Source organism: Herpailurus yagouaroundi, unplaced genomic scaffold (assembly GCF_014898765.1).
Source record: "Herpailurus yagouaroundi ecotype Mexico unplaced genomic scaffold, PumYag 216, whole genome shotgun sequence".
In the NCBI taxonomy this organism is placed as follows: Eukaryota; Metazoa; Chordata; class Mammalia; order Carnivora; family Felidae; genus Herpailurus; species Herpailurus yagouaroundi.
This window is the reverse complement of record NW_024412447.1, coordinates 8236939-8253448: the sequence shown is the minus strand read 5'-3', so window position 1 is coordinate 8253448 and position 16510 is coordinate 8236939. Positions and strand designations below refer to the sequence as shown.

The following is a 16510-nucleotide window of genomic DNA, read 5'->3' as shown; positions in this document are numbered from 1 at the left end:
CTGGGAACTCTCTGCCCGGTCCCGTTTGGGTCACCTCTGGACGGTTCGGCCACCACCTCTGAGCAGCCCTGGCCCCCCTCTGCTCCCCTCCCTTGCCTGACCCTGGCCCCTCACATTATACGCCTTCATATCTGGCCACCCCTGTGGGTGCCCTGGAGTGTTCTACACATCCACCTGCTCTTCTCGCAGAGCGATGAGAACGCCCATTGTGTCCTCATCCTTCAAGGCCCAGTGTGATGGACCCCAGCCCACGGTGCCTCCTCTGAATGGGGAAAGGCACTCTGTCTGGGCCCCTTCACTCCTGGAGCCACACTAGTTTTGTTTTATTTTATTTTATTTTTTCACCTCCGTGTCTGCCATGCTCAGCATTCAATAAGTACTCCATAAATATTTGATGAGTGAATGAATACACTTGGCACACATCGTCTGACACTCTCTAAAATAATTCAGACCCAGGGATTGCAAAGGATGCGTTTTTAGCCCCCGCAGAACACCAGTGTAGGGCCACGGTCGCTCGTCAGTGAGTGTTTGCCAATTTGAGTTGCCTTTGCTTGGGGAAGCGGTGAGTTCCCCATGACAGATGGTGTGCAAGCAAGGGCCACTTGAGTCTGTAAGGGACACTCGGCATCGAGCAGGGCTCGATGGGCTCGACTGAGAGGGCCAGTGACGCCCCACATGGAAGATTATGCATGAACAACCCCTGGGAGCGTGTTTCTGAGCCCCCACTGTGCTCTTAGGGGCCAGGTGGCCGGAGGCCAAGGAGCAATGATGGTAAGGCCCCAAGGTCAAGGGAAAGGTGGGTAGTCGCTGATCTGAAGAGTGGAGGGCAGAGAGAAGCAGTGATTCTAGTGGGAGAGGGAGGGAAACCCGGGAAGTCTTCTGGGAGGAGGTGAGAGGTGATGGAGAGTGGGGGGATGGAGGTGCGGCTGGGGAGGGAACATGTTGCACGGTCAAAGGCGGGGAGGAAGGAGACTTTGCAAAGTGGGGAAGGCCAGGTGGCGGCGGGCAGGGATGGGGGCCCGGGAGGCCGAGGACAGCCGGCTAGCCATGAAACGTTAGAGGGCAGAGTTAGGGGTGAGAAGTGACAAGGCGAGGTCACCTGGCCCACTTTGCGGCGTGAGTGACAGCTGTCACCCTGCAGGGGGAAGGCCAAGTCCAAAGGCAGCTGGTGCCTCTCAAGCTCCCTTTCAGGTTTGGTGGCTCCCGGGACCGCGAGTTGCGCTCTGGAAAGCGGGGTGCTCTTCGCAGGGGGCTAAGTACTCCTCTGACTTCCCCGGGCCGACCCGGGATTCCAGTTCTGTGGCTGCTCACTCCCAGGAGGCCCCTGGCTGGCAGCACAGACCCCTCAGCGGTCTCTCCGACCCCCCCAGAACTGGCCATCATCCCAGGGTCAGCCGGGCCAAACAGTGTGACCCAGCAACGACAACAGACGCGCCCCAGCCTCACCTGGCTGACGAGGCCGTGAGTTTTGTCAGCGCGGGGGATCTGCCTTCCAAACCCCGCCCTTGATTCCAGAGGCCACCTCCTTTTCATGGCACCCGGCGGCCCAGTGGCAGCTTCTAGGGGGCCAGACCGCTGGCACCACTTCTCCCCAGGGGAAACTGAGAGTCTAGGTGTTGCTGAGGGGATTGCCCAAAGACAGGGTGGAGCTCACAGCACCCCCTGCTCAGGGCACACTGCATGCCCGCCCCCTCACCACTCCCCTGCTCGCCCCAGGGACAAACCCTCCCCAACCACCTCTCCCTCGAGTTTTCAGTCTCCACCGGATTTCTGATCAGCTCTCCCTGCCTTCGTAACATGGAGAAGGAGGCCAGGGAAGGAAAACATCAGAACTAGTTTGCTAAGCACTTGTAACCTCTGTTGTGGCTTATCCACATCTCACTGCGATTCCGTCTCGCACTTCCTTCCTCCCGGCAGGCTGGGTGGGTGGCTCTCCGCTCAACTCAGGACCGTCCTGAGCCCTCCGGAGCCCCTCTGCGGTCCTGGGTGGTGATCCCCAGAGGCAGGAGCTTAGGGGCATCGAGCCCTTGCATGAGGAGGCCTCCAGCCAGCAGGAAGCAGGTGGTATAAAGCCCCACATGGCAAGTATCTCCCTGCTCAGCAAGCCCAGGGCCAGGAGGCCCCAGGGCCAGGCTCGTGGACCCGGCAAGGAAAGGGGGCTCCCTTGTAGCAGGTGCAGACGGTGGCCACCAGCCCCTCCACGTGGACCCAGAAAGGGGCAGGCCCCTCGCCACACTTACCCAGCCCATCTCCCGCAGCAGTCTCGGCAGGACGGGGACCTGAACCCCAGGGTTCTTCACCCCAGCCTGCTGAACACCTGCGGGGCGTGTGGTTGGTCCCTGCCAGGGGACAGCACGGCAGTCCTGGCCCCAGATCAGGGCGGAGGATTTCGTCAGAGGTCTCAGGGAGGTCAGGGAGGTGAGCATTGGGATGGGCAGAACCTTCCAGAAGCACCCTTCTGGAACGACTAGAAAGAGAGACTCATCCTGGCACCACCACTTATCGGCCTTGGATGAGTGACCTTACCCCGTGTGAGCCTCAGTTTCCTCACCTGGAAAGTGGGGCAAGGATTCACTGGGAGGACACGTTTTAGAACATGGCCTGCCCTTCTGTGTTTTATAAATGTTGGCTAATCATCACATCCCCTCCCCCAAGGCAGGGATCAGCCGTACTGGGACCCGGAGGCCTGGAGACCAGCTCCGGGGACAGTTAAGCTGGTGCAGTGCCTGGAGACGGGTGGGCTCACTGCCTGAGCCCAGCAATGCCGGCCCTGGCAGCCGATCAGACGTGGTGGGTCCCACATGGGAGCCAACTTGGCCGGGCAGACGGGGGCTGCCGGGCTGCCCTGGACACATGGGGGCCTGCCAGGGGCAGGTGCGGACTCGGCTTGGCCCATCTCCTGGAGAATCCTTGGGCGGGGTCGGGCCTGGTGGAGATGGGCCACATCCGGGGGTATGTCTGGCCAGAGAGGAATGGGGATCTGATTTTCCAGTTCTCCCCCCGTCGGGGTCACCTCCACTTTTCTTTTGTCCGTCTCTTTGCGTTTTCAGCTCCCTGGACATTGTCGACGCACGGAGGGCTGGAGAGGGTAATGGTAGCACTGATGACCACGAGGCAGTAGTCGTCTTGGTGGAGGGGCCTTGTGGGTCAGGCTGAGGCAGAAACCCTCTCCCCAGGCTGACGGGGGTGACACGTGCTTGCCTGCCACTTTTCGCCGGAGGTTGGTGACCCACTGAGAGGCACAGAGCTCAAGGGGCTGGGCCATGTTGCAGCCCTGAGTTTCCCCAGCTGGTGCGGGGTGGCCCTGCCTTGGAAGTTCTCCTGACCTCAAATGGCCAGAGGCCAAGTCCTCCCAGCTAGTTCCAGGCCTCAACATGCTGTGTGTCCTCGGCCGAGTGCCCCTTCCTGGGCCTTTGTCCCTCGGGTGCAGAGATCCGGTTGGCCCAGTATAGGCGGAGATCCTGTGGTTTGGCCCACCCACTCCGAGTGGCCCCAGACAGGTGCCTGGCAGGGAGGCCTTCATCCTGTCCTTTGTCACCTTCCAGACTGTTGTCCGGATCTGGAGCACTATTTAAAGAGCCTTCCCTGAGAACCCCCAGTGCTGCTGCGTCGAGAGAGAGCACTCCAGACCATGGTAGGCTGGGGCTGCCCTGCCTCCTGACCCTGACCTCATTCCTCAACTCTGACCTCATCCTGTGACCTTGATTTCATTTGTGACTCTGACCTTCACCTCATGCCTGAACTCACCCTGACCTTGACCTTGCTTCTCTCACTGACATCCTTGACCTTGACCTCATGTCCCTAGTCCTGACCTTTTCTTCACCCTTGATGTTGTCCCTGCACCTGGCCCACCCTGGACGGTCCTTAATGGGTGGCCAGTCTATCCACGTAGGTGCTGATCTGGGTCTCTGCTTCCTGGATTTGGTGGGGGCTGCTGAGTTGAAGCTGCGGGGGTGGGGGATAGGAACGAGGAAGAGGAGGGCAGAGGAAGGAGGGGGCTAGGCTTAGAGGTTTCGTGGCAGAAGCAGGGCTCTGCTCCCGTTGACAGAGGACATGGTTCCTGGGGGGTCGGGGTTGATATTCCAGGATAGCCTGGGTCCCATGCACACTGGGGCCTGTCCTGCTGCCCTCCCCCTGTCCCTGTCTCCAGCCCCTTGGGTGTCCCTACAGGGTCTCAACAGCACCGCTCTTTCACGTCTCTGTGTCTCACACCTTCGATCTTCCTCTTGGCCTGAGAACTCGGACCCGGCTGTCAAGCCTCAGCTCAGAAGCCACCCCCTCCAGGAGGTCTGCCCTGAGTGGCCCAGCGGCCCAGGGGCTTCTCTGTGTCCTCAGTGTCTGCCTCTCCCTCTATCGCTCTCCACTGATCACCTGTCTCCCGGCTGGACTGGGGGCTCCTTGGGGACAAGACAGGGCCTGATTCAGCTCTGGGTTCCTGGGACTGGGCACAAGGCCTGGCTGGAGGTCAGCAGGTGCCTAATAAATGTCCTGATGCTCGGAAGGAGGCATTACCTTGGTTTCATAAATGGGGACACTGAGACTCAGAGAAGGCCACTGATTTTCTCAATATCACGGGGCTGTGAACAGCAGGATTAGAACTCAGGTCCGGTGACCCCCTTCTGCCCCGAGGTGTTCCGTTCAGAAGATTTTTTATTTTCTAGGGGTACAGTGCAAAAGGCAATTTCCGAGACAGCTGGGCTGGCCGGGGTCCCAGCTGGGAGAGCAGAAGGCAGGTCAGGGCTCTGGGGCTCAGGGTCCCGTCTCCTCTTGGGGGTTCTGGAAGAGGGCCCGGCACACAGTGGGGCGACGTTCCACAAGAGGGACGTGAAAGGCTGGCTGAGGCAGGGATGGGGGAAGCCAAGGTCGAGGGCAGGTCTGAGAAGAGAAAGGGCAGAATATCCCACAGACGGAAGTGATTGTTTTTTATTAATCAGAGGGAAATGTATATGTAATTATGTGAGATGAGCTCCTCAGGGAGGTTCCTTTCTTTATGATGTCTGAAGGGATTTATAAATATTACAGAGGTTTTACAGCATCATAACGTCCTGGCTACCCTGCCAGCCCCCTTTCAAAGGATTAGTGGAGACAAAGCACCCAGTAAAAGCTAATTATAAGTCAGCCTGGGAGCCGGAGGGGGAGTGGGGGTGGGGGCGGGGTGGGGGTGGGGGGAAGGAGTGAGCTCGGGGAGGGGAGACCACACAGGGGCTGGGGTGCAGGGGGAGCCCACGCTCTGGGGGGGGGGGGTAGGCAGGGGGCTTGGCACAGAGGGCGGTGCCCGCTGAGATGGAGGCGGGGGCTGGGAGTGGGGGGCTGGGGGCGGGAAGCCGCTGTCCGCGGTGGGGACCCCGCCTTCCCCCTCCCGGGCTGTCCTTGCTTGCACCGCCAGCCAAGCCTGAGCCCTGGTGATGGCTGCTGAGGGAAAGGCCCCCTGGGGGAATCTTGGGGACCCAAAGCTTTCAGGGAATGCGTAGCAGTGGGCTCTCAGGCCCCTGATATCCTGAAAGAAGCAAGTAGAGGCAGGAAGGCTGGCCAGAGACCCTCCACGCGGGTGGCCTCCTGCGCTACCTGCTGCAGAGATGGGCCCTGAGCTCTGGGCAGCCGTTTCCCGACGGATCCGCACTCTGAGCCGGGCCCTGGGTGGGTGCAGCGGAGCCCGCAGATGGGATGGACACAGGGAGCCGTGGCCGGACGGTGTCCTCTCTGCTGTCCTGCCTGGGTCTCCCCCGCCAGCTCTGGAAGCCACTGACTGGCCCGTGGGGTGGGGAGGGGGCCCCCAGGCCTCTGGCCTCAGCGGATTCGCAAGGCTTCCTCAGGAGCCCTGTCTGTCTGCTACACCCCGCAGCCGGGGGTGGCCGTGTCGTTTGGGACTGTGACACTCTGGGAGGTGGGACGAAAGGGCGGGGGCCGGGTGCTTGGCTGACCTCCAGAGGAAGGGTTTCTGCAATGCCCCCCGCTGGCATCTCACAGGCACCGAGAAGGGCCCGCAAGAGAGCGGAGGGCGGAGCCAGCTCCAATGTCTTCTCCATGTTTGATCAGTCCCAGATCCAGGAGTTTAAAGAGGTTGGTCAGTGCCCTCTGGGGCCACCGGGAGGGTTAATGCAACGCACGGAAAGCACCCATGGGGCCGGCGAGGCCTGGGTCGCCCTCGGTCCCTGAGGGTGATGATGTCACCCTTCTCAGGGGGCACCCCGGTGCCCCTCCCCGTCTAGAGGTGTGACTTGTCTTCCTTGGGCAGCCCCCGCCCCTCCTTTGCTTGCTGTGTGACCTCGGGAGAGTCCTTCTGCTCTCTGAGCCTCAGTTTCCCTCTCTGTAAAATGGGGTTGCTGTGAGCATGAGGGGGAGGGACCGGCGTGGCGCCCGGCACGCAGCGGGAGCAGAGTGGGTTAGCTGACGCTCTCTGGCTGGTGCCATCTGAGCCGGGACAGCGGCCGGCCGGAGGGGTCTGTGGAGCCCGGGCTCAGGTGGGTGGGTCGCTGGCCGTTCAGTACCCACGTCTCACCAGGCCTTCACCATCATGGACCAGAACCGGGATGGCTTCATCGACAAGGAGGACCTGAGAGACACCTTTGCTGCCTTGGGTGCGTGACCAGCAGCTGTGGAGGCTCCGGGCTTGGGGCGGAACCGAGCCCAGCCCTTCCGGGAGGAGCGGGCGGCTGGGGACAACAGGGGCTTGGGTGCCGTCGGGGGGCAGGGGAGGGGCAGCCAGTGCCTGGAAGGTTGGCAGGTGGGGGGGGGGGCTCCTTCAGGTGCGGGAATGGCCCTTGCAAAGGCCTGGCCTGGAAGGCCCGGGTGGGGTCAGGGGTCAAGAGAGCAGTGGGGGATGCTGGGGCAAGAGGCTGGACACGTCCGCAGGACTCAAGGCTGCCCGGCTTTGGTTACCAGGGGAGGGTTTTTCACCTCTAAGGGCCCAGGGAGAGGCCTTCAGGCATGAATGGGGTGGGGGTCAGGCCGGGGGGAGAGGGCATAACCAAGTCCTGTCTGAACTGAACTTGGAGCTCCTGGAGATGTGACTGTCTGCTGGGACCATGGGGAACCCGAGTCCCCCACCTCCAGTTGACCTCATCCGGGGGCCCATGAGCCCCGAGGCCCAGGTCTTCCGGCCCCTATGCACCTGGGCTCCACCTTCTTTGGGCCTCAGTTCCTTCATCTGCAAAATGGGGATAATCGCCAACTGGTTCTCCTTTCTAAGGAGGCTGAGGTGGTGGCGGGAGTGGGGGAGGCTGGGAGCGCTGACTGTGGCTGAATGTGTCGCCCTTCCTGAGGTCCCCTGCCCAGGTAGGCAGGGCCTGAGGACAGCTGAGCTGGGAGACCCTGTAGGACGCTCCCTGGTCCTGAGCTCTGCTCTCCTGGAACTGTCTGCAGGCAGGGGCCCCTCTGTCCCTCATTATGCTCCTGGGTGTCCCCACTCCTCCCCTCCTCCAGGCCGCATCAACGTGAAGAACGAGGAGCTGGAGGCCATGGTGAAGGAGGCCCCTGGGCCCATCAACTTCACCGTCTTCCTGACCATGTTCGGGGAGAAGCTGAAGGGTGAGTGAGGCCCTGGGTGGCCCCGGGGAGCGGCTGGGCCGCTGGTCCTGTGTGCGGACAGCTGGGAGCGAGGTGTAGCCCCCAGATTCCAGCCCCCTGGGTGCACACACCCCACCCCAGGGGCCTCTATACCACAGAGTAGCGGTAACTGTAATAACACCCGCCTGCAGGGCTGGGGGTGGGGGACGCCAACGGGACAGTTTTGTGAGAAAACCCTCCACCCACCATCAGGACGGGCCCCAGCCCCGCTTCCCTACCCCCCAGGCTGGCTCGTCTTACCTGCTCTGCCTCATTACCCACTGCCGATGGGAGCAGGGGCACCGGAGGGGGTTTTGGAAGTTCCTGTGGCTGACCCCGGGGCTGGACAGGTCACTCACACAGCTTGCAGGGAAAGGATCAAGGGGCTGAGGGGTATCACCACCCCTGCCCCAGGTGTCCCAGCATCAAAGTGGCGGGGGAGAGAACCTAACCACGGCTCCCAGCTCTTACCACCACACCCTGGGGTCAGGGCAACTCTGTCCCTGTCTCTCCGGGCCGCGGCGAGCTACCTTCCACCCCTCAGTAACGTCTTCCTGGGCTGGAAGATTCTAGGGTCAGAAGGAATGGCCAGTCTGGGCTGTGGCTGCTCTGGGAGGTGAGCCTTGTCACTCCCCACCCCCGCTCAGGCTGCCTGATACCCTCCCACTGACCCCCAGGATGACCCCGGGCAAGTCTCGTCTGCTTTGCACCTCGGTTTTTTTGTCTGTAAAATGGGATTGTGTTCGTTTCCTGAGGCCACTCTAGTTAATAACCACAAGCTGGTGGCTCGCAAAAGCAGCAACGTGTTCTTTCAGTTGTGGAGTCTGGAAGCCCGACATCTGGCAAGAGGCTCTAGGGGAGATCCTGCCTCTGTGGCCTTCCTCTTCTGTCTGTCCGTCTCCCCCTGCCTTGAGCTCAGCAGGACACTTGTCACTGGATTTAGGGCCCACCAGCCCAGGGTGATTAGCCCAGGGTGATTTCCCATCTCAACATTTCCTTACATCTGCAAAGGCCCTTTTTCCAAGTAAGGTGATATTTCCAGGTTCCGGAGACAAGGACATGGGCGTGTGTTCTGGGGGCCACCATCAACCCCACTGCAGGGGTGGACCCCCAACAGCATCACAGATTGCGTCTGGCAAGAAATCATAACACCTTCATGGGCTGTGTCCTCCCAGAGGGTACAATAACCTCTACACATGCTGTCCTCACTGTCCTGCCTGATCCTGGAGCTAGAAGGCCAACAATTGACCTGTGACCTAACAGCCCCACCCTCCCACGGGTGGCGACGAGGAGACCGAGGGCCAGACGTGGAGCCTGGGCCTGGCCCTCCTCCGGGACGGGAAGCCGTTAGGGGTTATTGCTGGAACTGGGCCCCAGGGGCTGGGCCCAGGGTCCGCTCTTGGGAAAGACACGCGTGACCCCGGCCAGTGATTCTGCAGGGAGGCCTGAAGTTCATGTCGTACACGGCTGAGCTAACAGTTATGACCCAGGGCCAGGCGGGGCCAAGAGACTGCAGCTTTTTCTCATTTTTCGCGGGCGTGGCAGGACAGGGGTTCCATCTGAGCCTGTCATGTGAACTTGGCTGAGCCTGCACGCTTGGCCAGTGGTGGGGACAGGAGCCGGGGGCTAGGACAGGCACCGCCTCATCCTCTAATTGGGGCGCGGACACTTGGTCCCAACGGCCACTGCACCCCATCTGGTGAGGTTCGCAGTCCGCGGGGCAGAGAGCCTCTTTGGGAGGAGAGACGGGAGGATCGGGCTGTGGTCACTGTCCGGCCACTGGGCCTGAGCCCCGGGTAGCTGGTCCTCAGGAAAGTGGGCTGGAGCCACCTGCCCCTACTGCCGAGGCTCTTCAAAAACCTGGGAGGCCGAGAGCTCCCACCAGCCCCCCCCATAATCCCTCGGGCACCCCTTCTCTGCTTTCGCGGCCAGGCTGTGAGGGCCTGGGGCTCTGCCCCAGCTGGACCTTGGGCTGAGCCCCTGGGCTGGCCACACGGGCTCCCCGCTGCCCTCCCCAGAGGAAGCCCACTGCCGCGCCCTCCATGAGCCCCCAGGCCAGCACTCGGTCGCTCGGCCAGCCTCAGAGGCACCGAATGACCCGGACAGCAAGACTCCTGTCCTAGCAAGGCTCCAGTCCGCCGGGCAGGAGCCCAGAGCAGCACAACAAGCGAGGGCTCTGGAGTCCAAAGACCTGGCTTCTAACCCTCCCTCCCCTCATTAGCGGGGGCCTCAGGCAAGCGCAGAGCCCCCCTCTGCCTCGGTTTCCTCTTTGACAAACTGAGGACATCAATACCTACCCCACGGGGTGTCCTGGGGGTTCCATGAGATAAAATGGCAGGCACGGAGCACTCAGAGGTGTCTGTGACCGTGATCGATCCGTGTTTGACAAGATCTTTACCATTGACGACCCGTCTCTGTCAACTGATCCCGGGAGGCGGGCAGCAACCACCGTCTTTGCCTCCATTTCACTGGTGACGTAGCTGGGCCTCGAAGAAAGAAGGGGACGTCCCTGGGCTGCGGTGAGCAGGGTGGCAGTGTGGCAGAGGGCAAGGCGCTCAGGCAAGGGTCACCAGGTCACCTGCCGTCATCCAGAAGCCGTGAGGCCTTGGGCGAGACCCTGAGTCTCTCTGGGCCTCAGTTTCCCCATCTGCACAACCGGGGGCTGGGCGTTCGACCCTGTTGTGGTAGTCGACACACTTCTGATGCCAAACCCGCGCTGCGGGGGTGGTCAGGCGGGGACTGCTCTGGCTGTGCCCCGCCCCCACCTCACTGATCACGACCTCTGAGCTTCAGTTCCTCCGTCTCCAAAATCAGGCCAGCCGTCAGGAGGGGGAGGCATGAACCAAGTGCTCAGTTGGGGTGTCCACGCACCGCGGGGCAGGCCGCTCACAGCCCTTCCTGTTGCTCCCACTCCTTGCTTCTCAGGAGTCTCCCTTCTCTTGCTTCCACTGGGTCTGGCCCCCGCTCTGGAGGGGAGGAAGCCCCTCCACCCCCAGCCCCCGCCCAGCCCTGGCCTGGCCTGGCCTCGTCACCCTAGCTCTCTCCCTGCCTGTGTGTCCTGCTTCCAGGTACGGACCCAGAGGAGACCATTCTCCACGCCTTCAAGGTGTTTGACACCGAAGGGAAAGGTTTCGTCAAGGCTGATTTGTAAGTCCCCTCTGTCCTCCGTTCTGGGTTTTCTCTCCCCAGAGGCTCAGGTGACAAGTGAGCTGGAGTGAAGTCAGGCTGGATGGCGGCTCAGTGTCCTCCCGACCCGATGCTCAGGCACCGTGCGACCGGGAGCCAGGAGGGCGCCGCCCTGCCCAGCTGAGCCGTCACTCGATGTGCCCCTTCCCCTCTCTGGGCCTCACTGTCCCCACTTCTGTGTGGAACTGTCCAGGGAGTATGGAGTCACCAGGGGTGGGTTTCCCAGTGGCGAGAGGGAGTGGCGGTAGAGGGGGGCCTTGAAGGGCGACTACGGGTTGCCTAGGCTGGGGAAGGGAACATTCTAGATGCAGGAACACGGCGGTGAAAGGCCAGGGCTTGGCATTGCGAGTTTGGCCAGGGGGTGGCTGGACTCCGGGTCCACGTTGGGGGCATGGGAGAGCCTGAGGTGGAGTTAGATGGGACGAGATGACCCCCAGCCTGGTGGAGGAAGGACAGGGTTACGGTCATCGCGAGGGTGGGGACAGAGGGGAGCCGATGGGTCGTTGAAACACCGGAGGCCAGTGCCAATAGGATCCAGGGTTCTGGGGAGAGGCATGGGGGAGGGGACACGGGAAGGGACCAGCTCAGCTGGGGACGCTCAGCGTGAGCGGCTGAGGGCAGCTGTCTGGCGGGCCACTGGGCTGGCATTGTAGAGGTGGGGGCTCAGACGCCTGCTATCCTCAGCCCAGCAAGAGCACTGAGCAGAGAGCTAAGGGCTGGGGGCAAGGGCGGCCTGCCCAGGGATTAGGACACGGAACTGTCCCTGGGCAGTCCCTTCAGAGCCTCCAAGGTCTCTCCGGGCCTGTGGGTAACCCGGACACAGGTGAGTTTCTTCCCCAGGCACGGGCTTTCTGGTGGATTACTGTGATGCTTGAGGCCTTGACTTTGAGGCTAGATCACACAACAGGGGTGGGGGTGGGGGGCTGGGCAGTGGTGAAACAGGGAGGGTCTGTCTACTCTCACACCTTCTCACCGACCCCCAGCCCCCAAAGTTGTGAGTCACATGCTCGTCAGGGGTAGACAAGGGGACGTTCGGGGTTCCTGCAGGCTGGGACCCTCTCCTTCACCCCTCCTCCAGGGGTCCACAGTTCCCACACCCATCTTGGGGGACCCCGGGAGGCACTGAGGGCGACCCCCGCGGTGGTCGGGATCCACCAGTGCGGGGCCAGGAACACCTTAGGGACCCAGTTTGGGAACCGAAGGCCCCACCCCCTGGGGTAGCGGACCCGGAGGATGTGGCTGGCCGCCAGGCAGGCCACAGCAGAGGCTCTGCCAGCGACGGAGTCTGTGAACAGTCCCCAGCTCGGAGAGCTGGAAACTGTGACTGTCCCACAGTAACGTAAATAATGGAAAATGTGTGTCGGCCTTTAGCGGGCCTGCCGTGCTGGTGCCACGGGACGCTTGGCGCTCGGGCCTGGGGTCCCTCCCCCGCCCGCCGTGTCCCCTGAGGGCCCATCTACTCCTGTCCTGCCCCACCTCCTGCTGCTCCTCTGGGCCCCGCCGACAGCTGCTCCCCAGGGCCACCCAGGGACACGGGCCCCACCCGCCACCACAAATCCTTACCCTTCCTGAACCTCGGTTTCCCTTGGTGATGGGGGACCGCTGGCACTCACTTCCAGGGCCAGGAGGAGCAAACGAGACCGGGGCAGGACATGGGCTCAGCCCGACCCCTGGCTGAGCGCGAGCAGCTTGTACGCTCGAAAGCCCGGTGTAGACGTCAGCCAGAGGCACCAGCTGGAATAGTGGTCCATCTAGAACCAAGAAAGAGGGGCTCCCCTCCGTGACCTGGAGGTTGATTATTACTGCATGATGGGACATCAGAGTGGGCCCTAAGGTCATGTCAGGGCCCCAAGTTCACTTCTTCTGGTCCCCGCCTGATGTGTGGAGGAGAGCGTGTGTTACAAAGGAGGAAACTGAGGCCGAGAGGCGAGGGGTCCACCCCAGGCAACACAGACATCTGGTTGGTGTCCTCCTGGGGCAGGGCTCCTCCCCACAGCCCGCCTGCCCTCATGACCCCCGGAATCTGCGCGTGCACGCCCGGGGTGGCCCTTCCCCTGAACGTGGCCCTTCCTCTTCTTTGAGCAGCATCAAAGAGAAACTCATGACCCAGGCGGACCGGTTCAGTGAGGAGGAGGTAAGTGCGGGCTTTTCAGGGCTCCGCCCCGGGGCTGCTGATCTTTCTGGAAGGTGCAGGCCGGCCCCGGGCCCATCTCAGCAGCCCCTCCTCTGGAGATTGCTCTTCCTCAGATGCTGAGGTGATGACCCCCTTGGATGAGAACAAGGATGGGTGGGGGCGGCCGTGGGACCCCGGCCTCTGGGCCCTCCATCCCTGCCTCCAACCGCAGAGAGGAGAGCGATGTTGTGCCCCACGGCCTCGGGTGACCCCCCTGCTCCCGACCGTCATCCGGGTCGACTCCCTGCTCCTCCCCCAGGTCAAGCAGATGTTCGCGGCTTTCCCTCCAGACGTGTGTGGCAACCTGGACTACAGGAGCCTGTGCTACATCATCACCCACGGCGAAGAGAAGGACTAGGGGTCCAAGGGCCGCCCCCCACCTTCGGAGGCGGCAAACACCTGCGGTGTTTCGGGGGTGGCCACTGGGGAGGCCCCGCAGCCAATGTGTGTAAAGAAAAGGCTCCCCTCGCCCCGTAGGCTGGGGGCAAAGCAAGAATAAATCGTGCAAGCAAGACCTGAGTTTTTGTGATTAATACCCCGGTGGGGGAGAAAGCGAAACATTCCCGCGTTGTTGGTTTTTCCAAAATTTTTACTTCCCCAGCTTTGCTCAAATGTTCCTGATGAGCTGGTGTTTAGAGCTAATTGACAGTTTTAACGGTCCCCAGCTGGGCCACAGGACATTGCCTTCATTTATGGAGCTTTGGTTGGGCACCTAGGGCGGGCCAGACCCCGTGCCAGTCCGGGGGACACAGCAGAGGAGCAAGCCCTGTCCCTGAGCCAGAAGGCCACGCAGTGAGGAAGACAAGAATCGGGGTGGAGACACGGGGAGAGGGGTCGGAGCAGCCCAGAGGGGACCCGGCAGCTGGGAGCTGGGCTGAGGCCAAGAAGGTGGAGACGAGGGGGTGGATGCGAGGGACACGTAAGGAGTAGGCGAGGACTCCTTGAGCAGGATGCACCGAGCACCAACCATGAAATAAAAGCTCATCAAACGGACTTCTTCAAAATTAAAAACTTCCACTCAGCAAAGACACCTTGAAGAGTGTGACAAGGCAAAGCCCAGTGCTGGGAATAGATTTTGACAAAGATCTCGTATCCCGAATATACTTTTCAAAAATCCGGGGCAGCTGGCGGCTCAGTCAGTGAAGAGTCCAACTTCGGCTCGGGTCACGAGCTCGGTTTGTGGGTTCGAGCCCCACGTTGGGCTCTGTGCTGACAGTTCAGAGCCTGGAGCCTGCTTCACATTCTGTGTCTCCCTCTCTCTCTCTCTGCCCCTCCCCGACCTGTGCTCTCTTTCTCTCTGTTTCAAAAATAAATAAACCTTAAAATAAATAAATGGTAAGATGTCCACACATTGGAACACCACACAGCTGTAAGACGAAGCTGACACGCGCCGTAACAAGGTGACTCTGATCTATGACATTGTGCGGAAGAAGACACACAAAAGGGGCACCTGGCTGGCTCAGTCGGAGGAGTGTGCGACTCTTGCTCTTGGGGTTGTGAGTTCGAGCCCCACGTTGGGTGTAGAGATTATTTAAAGTCTTTAAAAAAGAACAAGACACACACACACACCACAAGAGTATACTTCCTTCTTTAACTTATTGTAATGAGAATGTATTTAAAAATAACTCTCTTATTGAGATATAATTCACGTACCATAAAATCCACCGGTTTTTTTTTTCCAATGTTTATTTATTTTTGGAACAGAGAGAGACAGAGCATGAACGGGGGGCGGGGGCGGAGAGAGAGGGAGACACAGAATCGGAAACAGGCTCCAGGCTCTGAGCCATCAGCCCAGAGCCCGACGCAGGGCTCGAACTCACGGACCGTGAGATCGTGACCTGGCTGAAGTCGGACGCTTAACTGACTGCGCCACCCAGGCGTCCCTAAAATCCACCGTTTTTAAAGTGTATCCTTCAGTGGCTGTTGGTACACTCCCAGGGTCATGCAACCATCACCACTGTCTGTATCTAGAACATTACCATTGCCCCCAGAGAGAAATCGTTGGCAATCATTCCCCATCCGTTCCGTGCCAAGTTATGCTGGCAACCACCAATGTACTTTCTTTATGGATTTGCCTACTCTAGACATTTCACGTAAATGGAGTCATATGATATATGGCCTTTTGTGTCTGGCTTCTTAGCGTAGTGTTTCCGTGGATCATCTGTGTTGCGGTATTTCATTCCTCTTTATAGCTGAATAACATTCCGCCGTATGGCTAGACCACACTGTGTTCCTCCGTTCATCTCCGGATGGGCATGAGGGATGTTCCCACTTTGGGGGCTCTTACGAATAACAGTGCTGTGAACATTCACGGGAAGTTTTTGTGTGAGCGTGTTTTTGATTCTCTTGGGCAAACACCTAAGAGTAGGATCGATGGGTCGCATGGACGCTGAAGTTTTCCAGGAACTGCTAAGCACCTTTTCAAAGTGACTGCACCATTTTACATTCCCACCGGTAACGTTTCGGGGTTCTTCTACTTTCTTCACATCCTCACCAGCACTGTTATTTTCTGTGGGTTTTTCAAAATGTTTTTAATTTTTATTGTTTTAAAGTAAGCTCTATACCCATGTGGGGCTTGAACTCCCAACCCAAGATCAAGAGTTGCATGGTCTACCAGCTGAGCCAACCAGGTGCCCCATTGTTGTTATTCTTTATAATTTCTTCTTTTTTTTTTTTAATGTTTATTCATTTTTTTGAGAAAGAGAGAGAGACAGGGTGTGAGCAGGGGAGGCCAGAGAGAGAGGGAGACACAGAATCCGAGCAAGCTCCAGGCTCCGAGCTGTCAGCACAGCTGACAAACCATGAGATCATGACCTGAGCCGAATTAGGATGCTCAACCGACTGAGCCACCCAGGCACTCCCTATAGACTCTTTAGATATATGATTTGCAAAAATTTTCTCCAATTCTGTGTGTTGTCTTTTCCTTTTCTTGACAGTGTTATCTTATGCCTATTCTTTCCTTTAAAAGTTTGATAGTTTCAGCTTTCACATTTAGGACACTGAGGCATCTTGAAGGATTTACTATTGTTGTTGTATATGGTGTGAGGTAGGGGTCCAGCTTCATTCTTTGCCTGTGCAAATCCAGTTCTTCCAGCACCATTTGTTGGCGAGACTATGTTCCTCCATTGAATGATTTTGGTATCTTTGTCAAAGATGAACTGACCACAGAGTTGTATATGTTTCTGTGTGGACTCTAATCTCCAACTCGTTGACCTGGATGTCTAAGAGCACCTACCTTTTGATTCCACATCTGTGGAGTTCAAAATCAGGCGAAACTAATTTACGGAGGTAGAAGGCAGAATAATGGTTATTTCTGGGGCGAGGAAGGGCCATGAGAGAAACCTGTGGGAGATGAAAATGCTCTATGTCTTGATCCGGATGGCAGGTACTCAGGTATAGAAATGAAAGATGATTGAATTGAACGGTATCATTAAGATTCATGCAATTAAGGCACTTTATGTATTTATGTTATATCCCAACAGGAAGGAAGGGAGCAAGAAAAGGAGAAGGAAGGAGAAAAGAAAGAAAGAAAGAAAGAAAGAAAGAAAGAAAGAAAGAGAAAGAAAGAAAGAAAAAGGAAGGAAGGAAGGAAGGAAGGAAGAAAGA

The 16510-nt window shown here is 59.2% G+C and overlaps 1 protein-coding gene across 2 annotated transcripts; it reads left to right on the top strand.

Moving 5' to 3' along the window:
- Positions 1-2307: 2307 nt before the first annotated feature.
- Positions 2308-13418, top strand: MYL10 (myosin light chain 10). 2 transcript variants are annotated; one of them, XM_040456053.1, is made up of 7 exons: positions 2308-3634; positions 5968-6060; positions 6503-6578; positions 7423-7527; positions 10614-10692; positions 12817-12865; positions 13164-13418. In XM_040456053.1, the coding sequence occupies exons 1-7, from the start codon at positions 3632-3634 to the stop codon at positions 13260-13262; spliced, it is 504 nt and encodes a 167-aa protein (XP_040311987.1). In that variant the 5' UTR covers positions 2308-3631; the 3' UTR covers positions 13263-13418. The 2 variants fall into 2 exon arrangements, with proteins under 2 accessions (XP_040311987.1, XP_040311988.1); XM_040456054.1 differs by lacking the exon at positions 5968-6060.
- Positions 13419-16510: the final 3092 nt, after the last annotated feature.

Coding starts and splice junctions, on each gene's coding strand:
- MYL10 (XM_040456053.1), top strand. Junction 6,579..7,422: donor AGACACCTTTGCTGCCTTGG/GTGCGTGACCAG, acceptor CCCCTCCTCCAG/GCCGCATCAACGTGAAGAAC. Junction 10,693..12,816: donor GGTTTCGTCAAGGCTGATTT/GTAAGTCCCCTC, acceptor TTCTTTGAGCAG/CATCAAAGAGAAACTCATGA.